The sequence below is a fragment of the Amphiura filiformis genome, chromosome 19, assembly GCF_039555335.1.
Source record: "Amphiura filiformis chromosome 19, Afil_fr2py, whole genome shotgun sequence".
In the NCBI taxonomy this organism is placed as follows: domain Eukaryota; kingdom Metazoa; phylum Echinodermata; class Ophiuroidea; order Amphilepidida; family Amphiuridae; genus Amphiura; species Amphiura filiformis.
In genome coordinates this window covers 30,016,769-30,041,250 of record NC_092646.1, presented here as the reverse complement: position 1 = coordinate 30,041,250, position 24,482 = coordinate 30,016,769, and the positions used below count along the sequence as shown (strand labels likewise).

General features: G+C 37.3%; 1 protein-coding gene across 1 annotated transcript; it reads left to right on the top strand.

Moving 5' to 3' along the window:
• The first annotated feature begins 1,191 nt into the window (after positions 1-1,191).
• On the top strand, positions 1,192-24,482 carry LOC140140342 (methyltransferase-like protein 27). The gene is made up of 5 exons (XM_072162105.1): positions 1,192-1,378; positions 10,260-10,409; positions 13,995-14,130; positions 21,886-21,978; positions 23,759-24,482. The coding sequence occupies exons 1-5, from the start codon at positions 1,220-1,222 to the stop codon at positions 23,968-23,970; spliced, it is 750 nt and encodes a 249-aa protein (XP_072018206.1). The 5' UTR covers positions 1,192-1,219; the 3' UTR covers positions 23,971-24,482.

Here is a 24,482-nt window from a genome sequence, read left to right as displayed (position 1 = left end):
GGTTGAAACCCGGGGGTTGAAATCAGCCCTTGCCTAATCCCTCTATCTGGGAAAAATATAGATTGACCGTCATTATTATTTTAATACGACTGGCTCTCGAAGTATACGATGTCATGAAATCGCCTAATGCAAAATCATGCCAGTGTTTCTGTAAAGAAAAGGCTGCTTAAAATCATTAAACATTATTTGATCCCTCCCATCTGTGGTACACTTGCAGTATTTAACATTACTAATCATGACCAATCCAAAATGTTGCCAAAATTATGCAAATTTCTGCTCATTTTAATGCTTACTTTAGGGGTTTTCTAAGAATTGAAATTAAGGGCGCACAACCATATAATTCTACTTGGTGGTGTGAAATCTGAAAGATGCACTGCCCTCCCTTCAGCCACAAAAAATACCAATCTTTAGTCACGTAATATATATTGTTCTCCCCTCCCGATTTCATATCCCTCACCCATTCTAAATAATTGCAGTGCTGCCATAACTTGTACAAGTTTCACTACACCTCCGCGGTGCACCCGGCCAATTTTTTATTTTCTATTTATGTTTTACTATAATGTATTATTTTGCCTTGTTGATAACGTTTTCCCTTCAGACTATATAACAGTATAATAACACTGCCTGCGATTCTGTTTCTAGGTCGTGATCTGGTTATTTTTGCTTCACTCCACTTCTTTATTAATTTTAAAATAAATATTAATTGAATAAAACTTGCTATGTGTGTCAACGATTGACATTGCAGGGTGACCAAACATGCACCAAGCAGATCATACGACGGCACAATTACGTCAATGCTACTGAAATGAACAAAAACTTTACCCTTACATGTTAAATTAAAACCCAACATTCTCATATGCAAGGACATAGTTCTCTGAACCCAATATGCGTCTATGCATGACTTTGAATTGTGAATACTGTCAATCATCTGGGAATCATGCAATGAGAGAATGATTTCAATCTATTCAACCTGATTAATCCACATTCCAGTCACGATCTCACAGGGTGACGTCATCGGGACTCAATGTGTTTAACATGACAACCCAGCTGAAGGTCAGTGGTACTGACCGCAACGTTGGGTTGCTCCAAGGTATGTGGATTAATCTGGTCAATATATTGAAATCATTCTCTCGTCTGTGCATGACCTTGGAGTACATAGCTCATTCTCCACAAATTGATATCAAAGCTTGAACAGAACACAGCAATAACTTCACTCATCATGTCAGTTTATTCTACCATTCAGAGTCGTAAATTTGTGCTCACGAAAGAAGAAGCCGATTACTTTGCTAATCAGGATATGAAACAATATGTTAATATGATTGCAATGCATAGGAATCAGAACACGAAAGATTTCGCCGAGGACAGAGAGACGTATTATGTAAGTGCATGTTTGCTTACTTATCTGGGTTTGACAGTGATAGTATTAGAGTTTGGGTATAAAAAGGTGGAACTGGAGTGCTCTCTTGAGGATCAGAGCATTCTATTTTTTTTAAATCGATTAATCAGGTAAAATATTGATTCCGTCAACGGATCCTTAAAGGTCAGGTTTATTGCAAAAACAAGTTTATCTCTATTCGAAGAGAATAATTATTACATTACAAGTTGACACTCGTTGCAATTATTTTATGCGCATTTCTCCTGAAAAAGGAAAAATTGTGTGGGTAAAGTTCAGCCTCGTGTTCTTCCCCCGTTTGAAGCGTACGTGTTCTTCCCCCGTTTGGCTGATGACGAAGGTAAATGAAGCGGACACTATCATGCTCTCATTTACTTGTGTGACAAGTTTGACATTAGCAACAATAAGTTGTTCAATTATTTACCATAACAATGCTGCATAACAATATGCAGACTATTGTTCTCATTTCGGAAACAAAGCCCACACAGTATTGTCACTATGCGTTTGCTTTGTAATATTTCATCCAACTCATATGGCACAGGGAAATCAGATACATGAGTTTGTAGACGTTTATATGCTAGTCTCAGATGATCACGATGAAATTCTAAGCTCAAATTATATATTTATTTTTAGGCCTAATATTTCTCATGGTATTGATATACATATGAATTGTAATACCACAATTACTAATATATAAAAAAGAAGCGGCTGATTTTATCCATATGTATAAAAACCAATAAATTTTATTGTTCTTAATTTAGAGGTTTTTTTCTGTGAACAACAACAGTATAGGTTCTGTCCATTGAGAGCGTTTATAGTCCCTTTTCTCAAAGCGGGCATATCTCATTTCATGACGTCACCTTTTTTTCCTGCGGGGGGGCACTTCAATATGAAATGGATATAGGTGTAGGGCTGGCACTTTCGCACTAAGGGGCATTCGGTGACAGCAAAATGTAAAAAATATGGGGTCATTGGATGGGAGCATGATTTTTGGCATTCGGTGAGAGTAAAATGTAAACAATATGGGGTCATTGGGTGAGAACATGACCTTTTTCAAAAATGGAATCTTTGGGTGAGAGTCGAAACAGCGCCACAAAAACCTCGAAAATCGAATTTCTAGTTCTAAATGGCTTCAAATTTCATTGTTTTTTCAAAATAAGTAACAAATTCAGTGAAAAATTAAAGTTGCTGTTCAAATTGAACTTGCAGGGGTCTTTGGGTGACAGAGCAAATGGACAAATAGGGGGTCTTCGGGTGACAGATCATGTGTTCGTAAAAAAAAAATATGGGGTCTTTGGGCCAGCGATGCTGAAAAGGGGGGTCTTAACAGCCCTACATACGCATCACCTCCAAAGTTGGATTGACTCCGGGCTATTTCTAGGCCAAATCTGTCTCGTTCGAAGGAACTCACCGCTTAAGTTGTTTTTTGCGGAATATCAATTTTAAACGTCTTATTTTCTCAAAAAAGGAGTCATTTTCATTGTCCTTATAAAATATTAGCTTGCCAATTATATGATGTTGTTTTTGCAATAGACATGCCCTTTAAAGAACTTAGGCAAAATTACCCTCGATTAGAAAAAAAAAAAAAGCGAGGGCAATACATTTTGTTCTACTGGTTTCATTTTCCGAAATTGGATATCATAATTTGATCTCATATTCCTGACCAGTACTCGACCCCTGCTGATGTTTGTCCTCTTGCGTGTCAACATGGTCAACACATTCCCGTTGTTCTGGAGGCAAGGTTAACCTATCGCTTTTGCAGAATGGCGATTTTAGCGCATGCTCAATGTGCACAATTGATGTTGTTTTGCACATTGAGCTATCGTTAGTGCGATGATTCGTTTATAACATCAATCGAGTATGAACTCGGCTTACAGTGCCGGCAGGAACTGGGCTCACACTATGGACCACAATGGCCTCATCCCAATGTCATAGTCCAATTACCTCAATTAGACAATCATAAAGCAACATGTGACCTCGAGTTGTGGGAGTATGAGTTTTTGTACCCAAATTTTCAAAGGTCATTCAATGAATGTACAAATGTATTGGGGTTAAAGAACTGTGCCCTGATAGATGAGCATGTTGTGGATCCTAGTGTTGTGCGCTGGCTCGCTGAGTCAAAGCATTGAGAAAATTGAATTCCATAACATAATATAGTTCCAAGTATATAATTATATTATTTAGGCTAAATTAAAAAAAAAAGGTTTGTCTCAAAGCTCTCCAATTCTGAAAAACTAATGCGAAATGCGGTTTTTTTTTTTCTTTTTCTTTTTAAGATTTTTTTTCAAATGTGAAAAAACCTCAAAGTCCTATTCTACTGTGTGAAGTGTTGTATCAGGTGGCACTTCCCTGGTTGTATTGAACAATAAAGTAATGCTGCTATTGTATTGAAGTAAAGTAATATAGAAGGGTAATTTACTTACGCGCATTTTGATACCCAATTTGTCCAGTTTTGTTCAATATTTACAAGACAGCATTGTTTTGAAACAAAGATACCCGAATTTAAAAGTTGCAGCTATTTGTATTGATTTGAAGTAAAGCGCGAAGATAATGACGTGCTTTACGTGCTATAGGTTAAATACCACTAATTATGTATTACACGGGTTTCAATTTCGGGTGGAATTTTCAGGTGAAACTACCGTATTCACTCGATAGTTAGCACATGTGCTTACTATCGAGGGCTTTTGAAAACGTGCAAAAACGAAAAAAATGAACAGCGCCATCCACAAAAGTGACAAAAGTGTGAAGGGTTTTGAGCAAATCATCGATACACATAGCTATATACGAACAATTAAACATACAAATTTGTGTGTTGACTACATTAGCTCAGTTGGTAAAGCGATAGACTTTGAATCATCTTTAGAAGACCGAACTGAGCAGGAGTTCGAGGCTCGTTATAAACTTTTCCGTTGCTTTATTTTTATTTTGGGGTTTGAGCTTTTCTTGATATATTTAATCTTTGTTTTTCATTTTGTTTCTTCATTGTTTCTTATTTGCTTTTTTTTTTTTTTTTTTTTTTTTTTTGTTCTATCATACTGGGGTCATGGGTTAGTTATTCAAAACATACCTATATACGAACAATTCAACCTGCAAATGTATGTCTGAACCCCATTAGCTCAGTTTGGAAAACGCCGGACTTCGAGACTCGATGAAGTTCAAATCTGTTCAGTATTTCACTATTTAGATTTTCTTTGTTTGTTTTACAGGTCTTTTTTTAACTATGAATATAGGCCTACATTTGACCATTCTTGAAGGCTTTTGTGGGCTTTTTATTTATTTATTTATTTTTACCAAAGGAACAATTAGAGATCAGTTGGATTAAAAGTGGAGTGGTTACATAACTCCTTGGTAACTGGATCACGCACCTTTTTGAAGGCAAATAAATACGCTCATTTCGTGTCTAATAGACAAAGTGATAATCGGATTACACGTAACACTTCGCTGGCGAATAATTGGATCAACTTTAAAATTTCACCCCTACATCCAATTTCATGCACTCCTACACCCATGCTACACCTCAATGGCAGACATAGCTACTGGGACACAATAGAACAATAAATGGCGTTGAATGCCATAACCTTTGTGTCGCGATCATATCGATCGTGGTGCAGAACTCAAAAGCGTGATCCAGCTGACAGTGATAATCGGATTACACGTAACATTTCCCTTGCGAATTGTTACGCATAGTCGTGCCAAAAGTCGGTCGATACATGTTGAACTCAGCACAATTCAGAAATACGCCTTTTTGCTTTGAAAATTCTCGGTCAAATAAAAAACTTTTTTTTTCAGTAATGTTGAATAAAAATGTTGAATAAAAATATAGTTCTTGGATATACATTTGAAAAAAATCCCGGTGTTAAAATTAGGCACGTAATTGTTTCCTGTTTGATCTTGATAGGACTCAGCTTCACCTAGACTTAGTCCTCAATGATAGTCAGTAATTTATCTTTTGGTCGTTATATGACTATCATTTGAGGAGTATGATACATCTTCCGAGGAGCAATTTCAGACAATTGCTTGGGATTACTGGGGCAGAGGTTAATTGAATCCTTTCATGACCACTGATGCATAGTCAAGTCTGATAAGGACACTCGGCACGAATTGAAAGACCATGTCACTCTCGACAAAAAAACCGCATGCATGTCAAAGGTCATACGACACCAATTGGTGTTTGTTATGCTCCTCGAAATATGTACAGCTATGTCTGAGCTTGTGTGGTTCCCTTCATTGTAATGTCCTTCCATACTTCTCCAACCCACTTGGTGACCAGAATTCGTCTTTGGATTGCTGTTATGTCATTGTTGGCGTATTTTTGGCCATTCAATCAGGGACTGGAAACTGATTATTGATAGCTATTGTCAAGCTATTGTTATCAGATTATCTTTTCGACCTTCGATTGTATGCGAGTTGCGCTATGTTTGAATTTTATTATTTACTCATGTTGCCCTACTAAATATTTAAAAAAACCATCTAAATATTCCAATATCTTTTTTAAGTTATGTAAAATTGTGTAAAATGTCTATCCTTTGTCGAACACAATTTCTGTGTAGCATGGAAAATCATTTACATATTTACATTTGATAATTTTGTGGAGATACAGAATGCTAGAACAAACAAAATTATATTTTTTCTGGAATGTGTACACCGTACGCTTGGTATTCCTACTGATTTCGATACTGAAATAATTCTAAGATGATGTTCTTTGAAGATTTATGTTGGCATTTCTTAGGGTGGAAGCCGTGTCCAGTCCCTCCATAATAGAGGCCTTGCATGTGACGTATCATCCCGTAAATATGGCGGACTACTCAAATGCATTCAACAAAAGCATGATTGCAATTTACCGTGACAGTTCGTCTCACACACATAACCCTGCACTACGATCAAATAGGTTGATGACAACATTTGATTGAATGGACTGTGAAGGACACCGGTTCAAATCCTTTGTCTGGAGCCAATTGATAATTTCATGCAGGGCCTCTATACGCTGGCGAAGTTACGTAATAATCGGATTAACTACCATAGCAATAGGTGAAAACAATTTTTAAATATACCGCGCTGCACTGATACGTTCACTCGGTACCTCTGCATTGAACCGCATCGTGGTGATCAATTGCACCTGTAAGATTAGTATCTTTGAAAAGACCAGTATTGTATTCAATCTATGATTGCAGACATACACAGGTGATTAGTTCAACCTGCTTGTAGTGTAGCGCGATATGTTCAAAATTGTTTTCACCTATTGCTATGGTAGTTAATCCGATTAATTACGTAACTTCGCCAGCGTATACAAGGGGTCTTTTTATCTTTTCAGTTTCCGTAACTCTATTGTTCAGATACGAAAACGCAAGGGATTCAGTAAGTTTACTGTAATCTGACTTCATTGTTAACTCTGAAGTACCAATCAGCTTATTTCAATAGAGGTAATTGCCTGTGTCAATAAAGCCCATAAAGGCTGGAGATAAAATAGTATTGAACACCGGTGTCCGACCGCTGTTTTAATGGTCTAGCGCCCTCTCGTGTTTGACAGTGATAAATTGATTCACATTATTATGACAAAATGCAAATCCGAATGAAAAGGTCCACTTTTTTCTGTAAAAACGTTGAAAATAAGCCCTTCAATCACAAAAGGTCCGCTTATGAGCCTGTCGCGCCCCATTGCACTTGTGCAGGGCCACAGTGTCGCCCTTCCCTCGTATCAATGTCCATCTCCATATTTTGCTTCCTCCTGCCCCCCCCCATGATCAGGCTCCCCACTCCCTCCCCGGTCCCTACTCTCTCCTCTCGAGCTTTCTCTTTCTAGCCTTTCCGTCTCTCCCTCTCCTCTCTTTCTTCCTCACCCCCTCCCAATCTCACTTGTTCACTCAAGTATCTCCCTCCCTCCCTCCCCCGGCCCTCCCTTGCGAAATTTATCAGTATGATCCATGACTAAAAATAAGCTCTGCAAAAATAAACATTTAAAATAAACCCGAGTCATGCATATAGGCCCAACCAATTATCAGATTAGCTTGCCATTGGTACGAATGAATAGAATACATTATCATTGCTCCAATGCAATTCTGTTGTATTGCATTTCAATATAAAACATGATTACCAAATCACCACTTGTACGCGCCTCATTGGGAGATATTTGACGCTCGTTTGATCGCCAATAGGAAAGACTTTTGCTTATAACTTGGCAACATGGTTAGTATATATTTCAATGCAAGACAATGTTTACGAGCCACTTACGTCTAGGCGTAAGTGCATATACACCAAACACAAGTCAATTGAAGCCGTACAATTTACCGTGAATTTAGGACCGTAAAATTTAGACTCTTCTTTTGTCTAGATTAGCACCCAACCGCACATCTCAAGGTTTTATGTAAAAAATCAATATAACTTACCAAAACGAAAACTGAAATTCACGAGCTTCAAATTTTCAGTAACTAACAAAAGGCTAGAATAAAAGATTGGTCACACCTGGGAGACTACCACTTCAGAATAACAATGACTTACAAAAACGGATACGGTTACGGAAACAGAAACTGAAAAGATAAAACGACGGAAGGTCTCCGATTCAATAAAGCACACAATTGTAACAGGCACAATTGAATCGGAGCGGGATTTTACATGTTACACAATGAGCGTGTTTCTAGTGAGACAATCTTTCCGTTATTTAGCTAAACTACCGGGTAGTCTAGATTTGCAATGGTTAGTAAAACATAAACAAATATAGACTGCGTGGCAGTCCAGCTAAATACCGCATAATCTGGCTCACTATAAACACGCTCTTTGTTTTTTATTTTCGTATTGCACAAAATCATAAAAGTATAATGGATAAGGTTAAAATTATAAAATGCAAAAGATTTCTTTGCGGTTAAAAGCATGTCCATATCACTTTTAAGTCGCAGTTATTGTGTCCTTCTTGATGTAAAACGAAGTCAGTATTTTGAAATAGACTGCGGAACTCAGTCTTCAATGATAGTCATTTGATAGAAGGGAACTATCATCAGAGCCTTTGAAAAATATGGAATTTCTGTAGTGTGTAATGGCAAAGAGGACCATGACCACCTCATTAACATTGAGGGCATACCCAACTACATTGTTGAATAAATAGCCCATGACCCCAGTATGAACAGAACAAAAAAGAAAAAAGAAAGAAGGAAGAAAAAGAAAAGACAAGAAAAAACAAAACAAAATAAAGCAAACAATAAAGAAACAAAATGAAAAACAAAGCAAAAAAAGATTAAATTTATCAAGAAAAGCTCAAACCCCAAAATATAAATTAAACTACGGAAAAGTTTATAACGAGCCTCGAACTCCTGCTCAGTTCGCTCTTCTTAAGATGATTCAAATTCTGTCGCTTTACCAACTGAGCTAATGTAGTTAACACACAAATTTGTAGGTTTAATTGTTCGTATATAGCTATGTGTATCGATGATTTGCTCAAAACCCTTTACACTTTTGTCACTTTTGTGGATGGCGCTGTTCATTTTTTTCGTTTTTGCACGTTTTCAAAAGCCCTCGATAGTAAGCACATGTGCTAACTATCGAGTGAATACGGTATATGATTTAGATGCAAAATGATCAAAAATTCAACATAGTTTGACCTGAGACTTTTCTTGTTTTAACGCACTGAACCGTAAACACCTTAAAATGACAGTGCGCCCTCGACGCTGAAAGTTACAATATGGTAGGGCGAATATTTACTAAAAACCGAAGCCGTGCGTATGAATTTTGGTACTATTACAACAAAAATTACATGTAATGAGAGAAAATGTACCATTTTGAATCATCAAACCCTAAAAAGTACTTTTTTGGCTATATAACTTGACCAATTTCAGCGATTTTAATTCAGTCTTTTCAGATGCCATGAAAACAAATAGTTACTCGTCGTATTTCAATGTATCGCCCAGGCCTATAAGTGGTATTTAACCTACAGTGCTGGCATAATAACCATTATTAACTTTTAAATTCGGGCATTTTCTTTTAAAAGCACTATGCGTTGTTAATGTTGGACGACATTTGACAAATTCGGTTTCAAAATGCTCGTAAATAAATCATCCTTCTCTCTATGTTGAAATATTGTGAAAACAATTATTAGTTCTGAAGCTATAGGCGTATTTATAACAGCTTCGTTACTTTTTGTGCAGACTTTATGTCAATTAGACATGGGGTCCGACCAATGCTTGTTTCATACTTTATGCCGCTTGCCGCTGAGCGGCGTGACGCACGCGCATTGCAGACAAACGGACACAATCCGTTGGGCGTGGGTGATTCATTATGTACGTCTGTGTAGATATACAGGCAATTATAGCCAAATTTTGATTAAATTAGAATCGGTCAGTTCCGTTGTTGCTATGCACCTCTGATTGGTTCAAATAGCGCGTGCGAGTATCGCGTCGACCGTGTTTTAATAGAGAGATTAGAGACTTGCGATTTCCAAACGTGGACATCGGACGTACGTTAATCTATTCAAAACCACTCTCCTGTATCGAAGCGAGGTCACGTATTTAGCTATTTTTGAAGATATTTCACGTGCGAAATCAACGTAGATACATCGTTGAAAGTGCACAAAATTCGTCCATTTTACAATATGTTAAAGACAGTCAAAGATAATGAACGTACGAAGGAAAGTCTAATTATTATTATGATCCTTTTTGTTTGTAACAAATCATTATAATAAAGGTACAGCGATGTGTTAAAAATGGACTAAATTTAAACCCAATATTCATACTGACGCAGAGATTGCCCATTGAAATGTGTGTGATACTTTGCGTACAAAAGCGGCAAGCGGCGTGGAAGTATGACGGGGCATTATGGCCGTTCCCGTTATACTACAATAAAAACAAAATCTCATTCTTACACCAAATCTGTTCTTTTTCAGTACGAACATGGCGAACATCCGTGTTGTCCGTATATAAGTCCATATACTGTTGGTCTTCGTGCATTTGCCAATATTATATCAACATTTGTCTCGGACAAAAAATGTCAAATGATTGATATTGCGGCTGGATCTGGACTCCTAGGGTTCGAGGTAAGTGTTTATGCAAAGAAGGTGCAAATCGCTTTGTGTTGCGGTGCAGAAATCCGCTGAACCCATAATGGGACCACTTGTCCAGATAAGGTAGTATTAAATTTTAATCTAAAACACGGGAGGTCAATGAAAGGCATTATGGGTGATTCACTTATCAGTAAATCTAAACAAATCATCACAAACCTTTACATTTCGAGGGTTCAGAGCCAGAAAGCCGTAACTCACTATGACCAGCTCTCATAAGAGCATAACGTTGACCCCTTACCTTGATCTTCTAAAGTCTATATTGCCTCCACAATGTTTTTTGTTTTCTATTGAATTTTGTCATGATTAAGGGGGTACTACACCCATTGATTTTTTTTTTGCATTTTTTGCATTTTGTGAAGAAATTACAAAAAAAATTGGACAAAGTGGTATGCAAAATGAAGGGGCAAATCTTCTCGTTTTATTGGTGGCATTGGTATCAACGTAGCTTACATGCTTTTGAAAGTAGAAGCCAAAAGGTGGTACATCACTGATGATTTAAATTCACTTCATTTTGGAAAGCTTACTATCAACGGATTTCGTTAAAATTTTGGATATGTGTTGCTAACACGTTAGGGAAATAAAGTTGATATGTAAAATGGGAATAAGTGGTTCCTGATTTCTTTTATGACTTCATGAACTTGGTGCTCCACAACTATCAAAAAAGAACTGGTTAAAATGCTTCTCTTTTCAATGTTGAGCTATATTTTGTATTTTTAACTTGCGACATTATTTCACTGAAACTTAATTAAGCCACAGGTAACAGGTTACCACAACCATACTACAGCAATGTTGAAAAATATTGTATTTCTTGTAACCTATACCGCCATATTGGGTAGTTTTCCGTAAGCTTAACTTTTGTGATTTTGGTAACTATTTTATATTTATTTGTGAAATCCATCTCAACTAGGCATTCTAAATTGTACTCACCATTTACATCCCAAGGTATATTAGTATATCCACCTTGCACTTCTCGATATATACCCAGTTAAAGACAGAATATCAAAATTATTCCTCATTATGATACATTTTGTATCACAGACTCTCACATGTGTATTCAAAATTGATGCTTAAATTTGACCTGAACCAATTGACCTATAACCTGACATACGGTGACCTAATAGCCTTTTCTTCTCCTAACAACACATTATAGTATCAAATTGACTAATGACTATACATCCATTGTCACGGTGTAAGTGTTTATTTAATTTATTCAGTGTTATATATTTTGCAAGCACCACTAGATTTTCTATAGAGAGTATAACAAAGGATTTAATGTATTCTATTCATGTACCCTACTTGAACATGTTGAAAAGAATAAATTATGGTTTGTTATGAAACACGCATCTGAGTTACCAGGATACGGTAAACAAAAAATATATAGGGCTAAAATGACTTACTATACAATGGTTTAAAAGCACCTTTTTTTTTTTTTTTTTTTTTTATTTCACATGATCCGTGCATATATCGCCTCGCTATAAATGAAAAAATATTATTTTAGACCAATCAAACCAATATATGGGTGTAGTACGCCCTTAATGGACTGTATATTCTATAGTGCCCTGGCGACTTTATGCTCATTTTGTGGACGCAGGTAAATTGTATCGATTTGTCTTTGTAGGAAGCATGGCACAGTGTCATCGCCCCGATATCTTCATGGCAGAAATCGCCATGATAGGTTGAATCCACAGCCACGCATGGCCATTTTGTTCCGACCTTTGAGACGCATAATGAGCCGAGGGACATCCCGACTAAGGCTACTGACAATAACTCGGTAATTGACTTCTCTGTGTGTAAGTGAGCTTGTATACGCCATGTGAGTGAGTGCTCACACTGGGGGGTGTGTGACCTCTGTGTGTATACGCCATGTGAGTGAGCGCTCACATCAGAAAATCAGAATATTTCTGTCAGTTTTTGAGTACAAGACGCAATGGTTCTTTCTCAAGACGCTAGCTAACGTCGATAATATCCGTTGAACATATGTTCAAGTGCAAGGAACCAAATCTGGTTTCTTTATACGAAATCATTTACCATGTTTACGGGAGATATTCATCATTTTCTACCCCGTCTATCGTCTGAATATCAATCGTGCATAGCACATTTACGTGTATCGATCCCGTGTATTCATTTCAGTGTCTCTGGCTGTATAATGTAATTATTAACCGGGCGATGTCGGTGTGCATGGTACCACTGACGTCCACTGTACAGTATTAAAAATTCGTGGTACATGATGAGACGATGCACGACAGTGGCTAAAAACAATACCTTTATTCTCATTCTTAAACACTTACAAATAAAATATTAATCATAAGTAGGCTTATACCAAATTTTAATTAAATTAGAATCGGTCAGTTCCGTTGTTGCTATGCACCTCTGATTGTTTCAAATAGCGAGTACGAGTATCGCGTCGACCGTGTTTTAATAGAGAGATTGTGATTTCCCAACGTACGTATTGAACGCCCGTGCAATCTTACTATAAATAGGCGAATGTTGTATGCATGTATGAATATCAAAAGGCTCCGTCAGTTTCGATCCAAATGTCAACAAATTCACACGGGAGATTGATGAATATACGGGAAATGCATTGCACTTTATTTGGTTGAAAACGGTCAAGAATTGGCCTCAAAATCAGTGAAAATGTAGCTGGATGCTATCCTAGGTAAACAGAGAAAAAAGTTGGTTGCTAACTAGCCACGCGCGTCCTACGCAGCAATACCACGCGGGTAACGCAGCACTACGCCATCGCTCGCGTAAACGACGCAGAGCCACGTAATGATCATTATTTTGAGTGAACGACGCCGTAGACACGCTATGAGACCACGTAATAAATACGGGGAAAAGATGTGTGTTTGTTAAAAAGTATAAACAGCATGAAGCGGTACTATAAATCAAAAAGAAAAGAAATGAGGACAAAAATGGTACGAGTATGTGGGTTATTAGAAGAAAAGGAAAACGGGAATAAAATAGGTTAAAGAAGGAAAAAAAGAAACTAATCAGGAAATGTATGAAAGAAAAAGAAGCTAATAAGAAACTAATCAAAAAAGCTAATTGAGAACAGAATTAATTAAATAACATGGAAATGAGAAATCACAAGCTAAACAGCAAATAAAAAAAGAAGCTAAAAGGAAAATGTAAGAAAGGACAGATTTAGAAAAATAAATAAAAGACATGGAAACAGAAAATCACAAGCTAAACAGCAAAAAAAAATGGAACAAAATTGGCCCATGTAGAAGAAATTAAAAAGAAAGAGAGAGAATCTACAAAGGAAATGTTGGCATAAGGAGGGTCAGGTTTAGATACATAAAATATACCTTTTCAATGATTCTACCTGTTCAGTAATTCCTGTTTTAGTGAACGCTCCCATTTACTCATCTAGCGGGGACCCGCGCGCAGCGCGGGAGTCTATTCAAAGCCACTCATGTCATATCACACAGCTAAGAACCAATAAGATTGCAGGGACTTTCTCAACTGTTTAAGAATACCATTTATTTCTAAAATGCATGTGTGTATTTTGCTCACCACAGATCTAACAATGTAGACTATGTGGATTTATATTTTCAGATGAAGAAGCTTGGTTTTGAGAATATCGACGGTCTTGAGCCCTTAGAAGACATGATCAATATGCAAATAAGCGGTATCTATGGCAAACTGTACAGAGAGCTGATAAGTAAGGAAACTCCAACATCTATTCCGACAGGTAACTTGAGACACACGAGCACAGAGGAGAGAGAAAAAGAGAGCGTACCACCAGTCAAAGTCCCCTTGTATTGTATAGGGTGAGTTCTCGCATATTCATGAGGGCCGATTGTTCGATCGTGCCGTGTCAAACAATCACGCCAGCGCTACGTGCCTTCGCGTATACGCGATAGAGCGTTGTGTGCTTTCGTGCAACAATCGGCTCTCATTATCGGATGATACGGAGACTTTGACTGGTGGTATGGGCTCTGTTTTCTCTCTCCTCTCTGTGCACACGAGACACTACCCGAATTAAAACAGACTCATCTTTCAGGTCAAAGTTCATTAACTTCAACATATTCATGTATTATTGGAATGACCTTTATATGTCTTGGGTATGAAACGCCATGTTCATAACTTGTGGTCGTTGTTTAGGCATTGGAGGTTATTATGAATTGACCTTTGCGGGTATACTTGTGATGTCGTCACGCAGCGCCGACACGCACATTGTTACTGTGTGCGTCACGACTTTGAAATGCGCAGTTACGATATTCGCTGAGCGATTTGCACATCGGCTTGACGTCAAATGACGACATCTCAGGTCTACCCGCAAAGGCTTATACGCCGTAGAAGTGATGATGTATAGCAATAGGTTAAAACAATTTTTGAATATATCGCCCTTTGTTTTAACCTATTGTTGTGGTATGGTAGTTAATCCGGTTGTTACATCACTTCTACGGCGAATAGGATGTACCGAAAAATTCAATTATGTGAATAGAAATGAGATCATTTTGGCCATAGTAAGGGCTCTTTTAGGGATGTGGCGTAATCAAATTCAATTTGATTAATTACGGAAAGAGTGATATAAACACAGTTAAAATGAAAAGTCTCCACTAGTTCCATCCCCATTTAATGGCAAAATAATTCATATAATAATTTTCTATACACTTTCCTTCGAAGGTTGATACCAAATTTGATATCAAAAGTTTAATCATCGTGAGCGTAGGAACCACTGTTTGGAAATTCGTGCAATTTTAAAAATGACATAGGGAATTGTATCACGTAGCGGAGCTAGCGTGAGTGTCAAGAATTACGTCGCCTGAAAAGGCCGGCAGGTTAAAGGTTTACCCATGCATGTCAAAATGCAAATCAAATACCCCGCTCTTTCAATTGTGCGCAGGCATGTGTACAATGATCCCTGTACGGGTTGCTTCAGGCCACATAATAAGCTGATACAATGCATTGGCTTGTGCGTGGTCAATTCGTCATTTTTAAAATTGCACGAATTTCCAAACAACGGCTCCTATGCTCCCGATGATTAAACTTTTGATATCAAATTTGGTATCAACCTTCGAAGGAAAGTGTATTGAAAACTATTATATAAATTATTTTGCCATAAACTCATCAGACTCTGATTAAATGGGGACGGAACTAGTGGAGACCTTTTAATTTTGCTGGGTTTAGTATAGTAGGATTCAATGGGCATTGACCATGTTATCTCGTTAAAGAAACATCCAGGTTATGGCATCATTGCTTCTGCAAGTCTTCATCAATATGTAAACGTTCCAACTCATAGGAGTGGCCACATTCTTGATCACGTGCTATGCTGCCCTGATGAAAACTTCATCCAAGACTTTTCAGTGCATGAAAATCCTTTAACATGGCATCACTGTGTCCATTTTAAACTAAACTTGGCAAAACCGGTACCCCATCGTGTCACACAAACTCTAAGAAATTATAAGAGCATTGATGGTGCAGCATTTTCACAGGCTTTAACCGATCACCTGAACCCTATTTCAAATGTTAATAACCCTGGTGAGCTGTACAATTGGTACAATGGAACTGTATCTGATTGCCTTGATGAATATGCTCCATCTGAAACCCGAACCCGGACTATTAGAAACCGTCAACCATGGTATAATCAAACCATCCATACTGCTCGTCAAGACGGCCATAGAGTAGAAAGAAAATGGCGTAAGTCACGATCTGAGTCCGACCGCCAAGAGTATGTGACTGCCAGAAATAATGTCACTAAATGTATTGTCGAAGCTAAACAGTTCTATTACTCTGATAAACTTTCGGGAGCAAACACAAAGACTGTTTTTCAAACTGTGAACAGTCTCCTAAACAGCAAAGTTAAACCCTTGCCTGTCCACAATGACCCAAAAGACCTGGGAAATAAATTTTGCCCAGTTTTTCAAGAGTAAAATCTATAAGATTCGCAAAGAACTTGAATCTTCATGTGAAAATGTCGACCCCTCTCAGTTTGTTGACAGTTGCCCTGGGTCTTGTGAAGTTCTCTCCCAGTTTCGCCACATGACCGCAGACGAAATCCGCAGAGTAATCGCAAAGGCATCCAATGTTTCTTCTGTGCTAGATCCTCAACCAACTTGGCTTATGAAGCAGTTTGTGGACATCAATCTAACTGCCCTTACTACCATAGTAAATGTTTCATTACAGACAGGTGAATTTCCAACTCTGGCACACAAGGCAATTGTAAAGCCACTGCTAAAAAAGCCATCTTTGGATAGAGATGACTTAAAAAACTACAGGCCTGTCAGCAATTTGAATTTCACTGCTAAGTTGATTGAGAAATGTGCTTCCTCCCAATTAGTTGATCACATGGATAGCAACAACCTCTCTGACCCGATGCAGTCTGCGTATCGCCCAAAGCATAGCACAGAAAGTGCTTTGATCAAAGTGAGCGACGAAATCATCAATCACATCGACTCAAAGAGAGTTACCTTTGTGGTACTCCTGGATCTAAGTTCAGCGTTTGATACGGTGGACCATGCAATCATTCTGAACCGCTTGCAGAATCGTTTTGCTATCACTGGTTCTGCATGTAAATGGGTGCAATCTTACCTTAAGGGTTGGACTTCTCAGGTCAGCATTAATGGTCAACTCTCTGACCCTGTTTCAATGGATTTTGGCGTACCCCAAGGATCGGTCCTGGGTCCCCTTCTCTTTTCTGCATACACTGTTCCGATAGGTGACATTGTTCAGAAGCATGGAATCAACTACCACATTTATGCAGATGACTGTCAATTATATGTATCTTTTAATCCTCGGATTCCTGGTGACAAGCAAAATGCTCTTGACAAAATCTCAAGTTGCATATCAGAAATCAGAGCCTGGTTAACTGTGAACTATTTGAAACTCAATGATGCTAGAACCGAGTTTTTTGTCGCTGGTTCTGCCTAACATCAGGCATCTTCAGTTAGCTGACATTGAACTCACTATTGGTTCATCAAAGATCACGCCATCTACAGTCGCCATCCTCGGTGTCTATTTTGATAGCACAATGTCACTCAATTCTCACATTGACAACCTTCGCCGCTGTATTTTATTCCACATCAGAAATATCTGGCGAATCCGGAGATTTATTGATTCAGACACATGTCATCACACAGTTCGTGCTTTGGTCATTTCACGCCTTGATTACTGCAACGCGCTTTATACTCGCCTGTCATCTAAGAATATGAGCCGTTTGCAACGCCTACAGAACAGTGCAGCGCGTGTTATATATGCTGTTGGTCGTCGAACTGAAGCTGCGCCATTAATATCAAAACTGCACTGGCTTCCTGTGGCACACAGAGTAACTTTTAAGATCTTGCTTCTTGTGTACAAGGCACTTCATGATCAATCACCTGCTTATATTGCTCAAATGTTCTCTTATTATGTTACTGCTCGCCCACTCAGATCTTCAAATGATCTTTCACGTCTTGCAATTGACAGATTCAACTCTGTTGCTGGAGAACACAGGTTTCCTGTTGTTGCTGCCAAAGCATGGAATGGTCTTCCACAACACATCAGGGGAGCCTCATCTACAATCACTTTCAAGAAACTCTTAAAAACACACTTGTTCTGACTTTATGGTTGTTATTGCTTAAGTATTTTGCTCATGTTATTTTTGTAAACGCAATGTTGCTTTGGCGAATTGCGTCCTAAGAAACTTTTGTATGTATGTATGTATGTATGTATGGCAAACTATTCTTTATAGCATTTTTCAAGTTGTGACCCCTAGGAAAAAAATATGACCTTCGACATTTCTTCTTATAAGAGAAGGGTATGACACAGACAGAAAGAAGTATGCTTTTTTGGATTCTTATGGCAAAAGGAATAATTTGGTGAACTTTTCTAGAACATAATTTTGAGCAGATTTGAAATTTGGATTTTGACCTCTGTATGATCTTTTGACCTTTGTATCGTCAGATGGCCGATGCTGACAGAGGGCTAGTAAAATTATCTTTCAAATAGTTGGTCTTAATAAGCAACATCCATGAGAAACAAAATGCTGAAATAAGGTAAATAGGGCCGGCAACTGCACCCCGCACTATCTCAGGAGGGTGGGATTTCAAAGAGGCAATGTCGGGTGACCCAGGCCACAGTGCTGGGAAGATATGATATACCACCGCCACGATCGACCACGGCCATTTTGTTCATTCTAACGTTTCCACTACAGTGTGGGCCAAATACAACTTTACCCAATTTAAAAGGTTCATATGTCAAAATTGAAAAGTCTGCTGCAAATTGTTTTCATATATTCGTAAAGAACATCTTCTTTAGAGTATTTGGTGAAAAAACTATCTAAAAATACATTAAATTAAAAACGTGACGCTAGTTTTAAATCAAAGAGTCCAAATTAACTTTGTCCACGCGAAGGCCTACTTATAGCTGTCGCGTCGTATCACTTGCAATGGCGAGTTAGATAAAGAATGAGAACCACTTAGTATACGCACAAATTTGTTCAGCAATTTTATATAACACAATCAAATCAATCAAACATGAACAATTTAAATGTCAAGCTATGATATTTCGTCATGATATGTAGCTTTCACGCTGCAAAGATAAGCACAATTCTATTCAAATATGCGCAAAGCAATTGTAACCTCAGACCTGATTTTTTTGACATTACGAAATGTTATCTACTAGAAAGTTTGAAGTTATTGAACTTATTGCGTTCGTGGTTGTTCGGCAAATTGTTGCGTCGACAACTGACTCTGGGGTTAGCTGCAAGTTCCCTTTGAACCGCTGCAATTTTTGCCGCTGAACGACCAGTTCTTGGACGTCCGCTCCGTGCTTTGCATCTATTCATCACACTTCCGAGGTTGTGAAAGTTGTTCGTGTGTAGAGTTATGGTAGGTTTCGGTGGGATCTTACGTTCGGGAAACGAATCCGAAATTGACGCTGTACTACCGAAACGCTTTCTGTTCTTAATTAAGTATACCTCTGCCATAAAAGTCATCTCTTGTGTTGTGAATTGCCTTATCTTGACACCTTGCAAACCTATTTAGAAATAAGCCACGCAGTCACAAAATGCACGAAGGCCTATTTAAAATTCAAAATTTGCGCCAGATAAAACCTTTTATGCTAATTGTTGGTCAATGACAGGAGTGAAGTTCGAGTACATGACAAGACAAGCCAAACGTGTTTACCAATTACATGTATGCCTAACCATAGATTTTAAATCTATGGCCTAACGCATGTGTATCGGTCCAACGCTCCTCTCGACATAGTAAATTCACTCAACTACCAGCTAGAAGACAAGGACAAGTTTAAGACAACAGTGAGAGGAGCGTGTATGCCGTACTCTTAGCAATCGGACACATACCATTGAAGTACGTGTGGACAAAGTGATTTTTGACCCTCGGACGTAAAACTAGCACCATTTTGTTAATTTAGCTTTTTTTGCTTTCATTTCTTCATCACATACTTTTAGAAATATACCCAGCAAACACAAAAACGTTTTAAAAACGTTTTAAATAAGTTATATTTTGGCTTTTGGTTTAGGTAAAAACGTTTTAATAACATTAAAATGTCGGGTTATATAAAGGTCATGATAACGTTTTAAAACGTTTTGTATGAAAACACACTACAACAATATTTTTTAATGTTTTCAAAAATGTTATTGTAACCTATTTTTGCAAACATTTTTGCCAAATATTTTGTCAATACTTAAATAACATTATGTTAAAATATTTGAACCCAGCAAACACAGAAATGTTCTTAAAATGTTTTTTTCAAAACCTTTTTATAACATTTAAATGTCGGGTTATATAAAGGTCATGACAACGTTTTTAAAACGTTATTGCAAATATTTTGGGCAAACATTTTTCGCAAAATATTTTTTCAACCCTAAAATAACATTCTGTTTAGAATGTTTTGTATCAAGTGTTCAAGAATGTTTTTGGAATGTTATTAAAACGTTTTTATACCCTTTAATTAACCCGACATTTAAACGTTTTCTGTAAAACATTTTTGTTTGCTGAGCAGTAGATTATCAAAAAATGTTTTTTAAGGTTATGGAAACGTTTTATACTCTTAATATACCCTTTATATAACCCGACATTTAAACGTTTTCTGACAACCTTTTATAACCTTTTACGAATGATGTCGAAAACGTTTTTTGTGTTTGCTGGGTATACATTTAGAATATGTAACAATAGTATGAATAGCTCTTCTACAATTCGAGCAACCATCCTCTGAAATTGGGTAAAGTTGTTTTTGGCCCACACTGTACATTCCGATCTAGACTTATTTCAATGTTCAATACAATGCAAAACAGTCACTGAGGTACGTGAACATAATTAAAGTGATTTATAGTTGTACGACATAACAACTACAATGAACATGAGTGAAATGTTTTGCAACTAAACTGGCCTCAGAAAGAAACTTATAATTTTTCACAAGGTCATATCTTAAAATCCTGTAAATAAAAATGTCTAACTGACACAACAGTAAACTGCACTGACACGGAACAGCTTCCGGGACCACATTCACAGGCGAATAATTGAAACCCAGCAAAAGAAATTTGTGAGAATGCGTTTAAGATCCTTACACATGTGATTATTTCAAAAGAGTAAGTGGAATAGTGTGGAACGGGGCTGCTTCTGCTTTTCACACGGTTTCTTCAAGAAACAGGTCTTGTTCTACAATACTCCATCTACTCACAGATTTCTTGTGTTGGGTGCCAACTATTGGGCTGTGAATGTGGTCCAGCAAGCTGTTCCATGTCAATGCATTTTGCTGTTGTATCAGTTGGACAACTGTTTAGTTACTCAACAGTGTTTAGAGTAGAGTATTGAAGTAATCCTGTGTTCAATTTTTGTTCATTTTTATGGACAGGAATTTAAGATATGACCCTGTGAAAAATTGTTCTTTTTGAAGCCAGTTTATTTCTTCCAAGATCCGTTCAAGTCCGATAATCTCTTCCGTGTTTAGAAAATATATATCATAAGCTTTACAATGATATATCATTTGACTTCAAACAATATCCAGAAGCGGACTTATGGCTTGTTAAACTTTGCTCCTTCAGTAAAAGGGTACATTATTTTGGTGCTTTTTCCACATCGCTGGTATTACATATCAAATTGTCATAATTGGCGGTCACTTCAAATCATCCCCAAGTCAACGAGGTTCAGGAATGTCCTCTCATTGTTGATTGTTAGTTAACTCACCACTTGAACAGGATTTGGCCAAAGCAAACAAAGACTAGAGCTATTTACTAACTCTATACATAAGTATAAGCTTATTATCCTCTTCAAGAATATGATTAAAGATGGGCGTTTGACTGACACTAAAATGAGAAACATGTAGGACAAACATTAGGTAAATATGAATACAACCTTTATGCACATTTTGCACTGTAACTCGAAATACAATTTGCCGACTTTACGAGCGGTTTGAGATGGATGGTCACCACAAATACCTTAACATTTCACCTATGCACTCCTCTTTTTATGTTTTGTTTTTATTTGTCGTTAAATTAATTTAGGAAGCTATGATTGTGCTGTCGTCGGTGCAGGCATCTACGCAGGTCATATTGAAGCTGACGCATTACCAGAGATCATTCGTTACGTCAAACCCGGTAAAGATATGAAGTAATACACATTTCACAAAAAGAAAGTCCACACTTAAAGTATTCAAAGCAAACAAATTGATGTGAACTGTAGAACCTTCCGCTGTATGATACCACATATAACCATACTTGTGTTCAGTATTAAATATAGTTTATGACAACTCTAATAATTGAGGACTTTCTATTTGTGAGGTGTTTATTTAAGAATGGGATATTCCAGAAACGAAACAAATGCACAGTTTCTATAGAGTATTTCGGAATTCTATTTCCTGGAAGAGTCCAGTAAATTTACATCATTATTTTGTGCTTGAAATAAATGAAACAACTAAACATGCTAAAAGGAATCACAGTTTTATGAAACTAATTTTAATGTATAATCCAAGACCGATTTAAAAAGACTGGTTTGCGTATGACGTTCTGTCAACCACACCATAAATGCCGCACTGCGCAGGTTAGCAACCAATCACGCCGCTCCTTTGCCCTGACGTCAGGCACAAACTAATCTTTTTAATTTGGATTTGGATTATAGTAGTCATTTGTTTAGGGGGTTCTATGAAACAAATCCTGTTCGAATGACATTTAACCTTATTGTACTATACTGCGCTAAAAATGTATCCTTACACTTGGAAGAAAAATCCTAATTTTAAAACAAAACCATATTTGGGTAAATTTATTTGTGTAAAAGATGCACTATCTAATTCGGCACATTATGATACCCCATTGAATCCAATGTGACTTCAAGAAGCAAAGTTACAACTGAGCATTTGATTAAAGCAATATTATAACATTTTCAAACAAAATAGATTAGCATTTCTTTGCCATAAAATGTTAGCTTTTACTGTCAGATATATCCCCTTTATTTTTGAGCTGAACAACTACGGCAAAGCAAAGAAAATTGGAATTTACTACCAGCGCACGTGTCGCCAATACATACCACTCCTTCGGTCATGTTGTGGTACGACCCTTTGTTGTGTATATCACCGTCGCCCACGCCGCGTACATACTGTGTGTTATGAACATCGTGTATGCGTTCGACTAACGATTCCATCGTAATAATAAATGGCTGAATCAGCCTTTTATTCAAAATCTCTGATTTTAACAAAACTACAGCACCTAGAGTCTTGATTTTTGCAGGGTATATTGGTTTAATAAAGTACAATTTAATCGTGTAAAAAAATGAATTAAAAAAATTCAGTGAGGGCGTCCTCCTCAGCAAATGTTATAATATGGCTTTAATAGACGAAGGTCCAGTTTTAAAAGTGACAAACTGGCCTATTCAAAACGCCACGGACTAGACATCTGGTTTGAGAGTGGTGAATGGCTAATTTGTGCGTGTCAGTGCCTTTAATTAAAAACAAAAGGAACAAACGAAAACTGAAACAAAAGAACTGACAAATAAAATGAAAGTTATAAAAAGTACAGAGAAGTAAAAACTGAAATAAAAACTGCTTTAAATAACGCTTCATTGAAGAAACTGTGTTGTCTCTTTATTGCGCTTGTTGGAATCTTTTTGCGCCTTGAACAGGCCAGTTTGTCACTTTTAAAACTGGACCTTTGTCTATTCAATTGCTTGTAACTTCTTGAGGTCACATTTGATTCAATGTGGTGTCATAATGTACAAGATTAGATAGTGCATCTATTAAAAAAACAGTTTTGAAATTTATTTTTCCAAGTGTAAGGATACTTTTTTGGCGCAGTATATATAGTAGACCCGCGGGTCCGTGGATAGCGACTGGTAATGTAGACTATGATATTTTATCCAAAATGTTTTTTTTATACTTTCATATAGGAGGCTTCATAATCCTCAATATCGGCGATTATTGGTACAGGTTTAAACAATTTGGACCCGCTTTGGAGACCAAGCTACAGCAATGTCTGGAGACCGGTGTATTAGAAACTGTAATAAAACAACGTACAATTTACATGTACAATTGTGATGACGCAAATGTTTATATTCTTAAAAAAGGCTCGAACAAGATTATTGAGAATGGTATAGAATAGAGGTATAGATACATTGAAAACAAGGCAGTTGTGTAAGCCTTAAATTAGTCAATCAATATTTTCGTTGTCCATTGGCTATTCATTAAGGTAAGCAACTATTTTAAACTGTTGCGATTTGGTAGTGGTAGGGTGTTAGAGAGCTTTGGCAAAAATTACATTAATCATTTCATAGCGAGTGTGTAGAAGAATTCAAATAGGCCTATCACAGATACTTTTGTAGGTCCTGTGGTTCTTGAGTTATGTTGTAAAGAGGGCTGAAACAACAAAACTTTTGTAAAACGTACTCTCTAAATTAAAAGAGTGAAAACTCATTCCCCAAAAGAGTGATTCACTAAAACCACTCAAAAAAGAGTGAAAACCACTCTAAAAGAGTGAATTTTAAGTCTTTCAAGGAGTTAAATGAAGGACAACTCTAAAAACGGAATTCCTTTTGTTCTTGGTCATGCTGCATTTTTTATTTCCTTTCGTCCTCTGTCATGCTGAATTTTTCTTGCGGAAATGCATTACGGTAG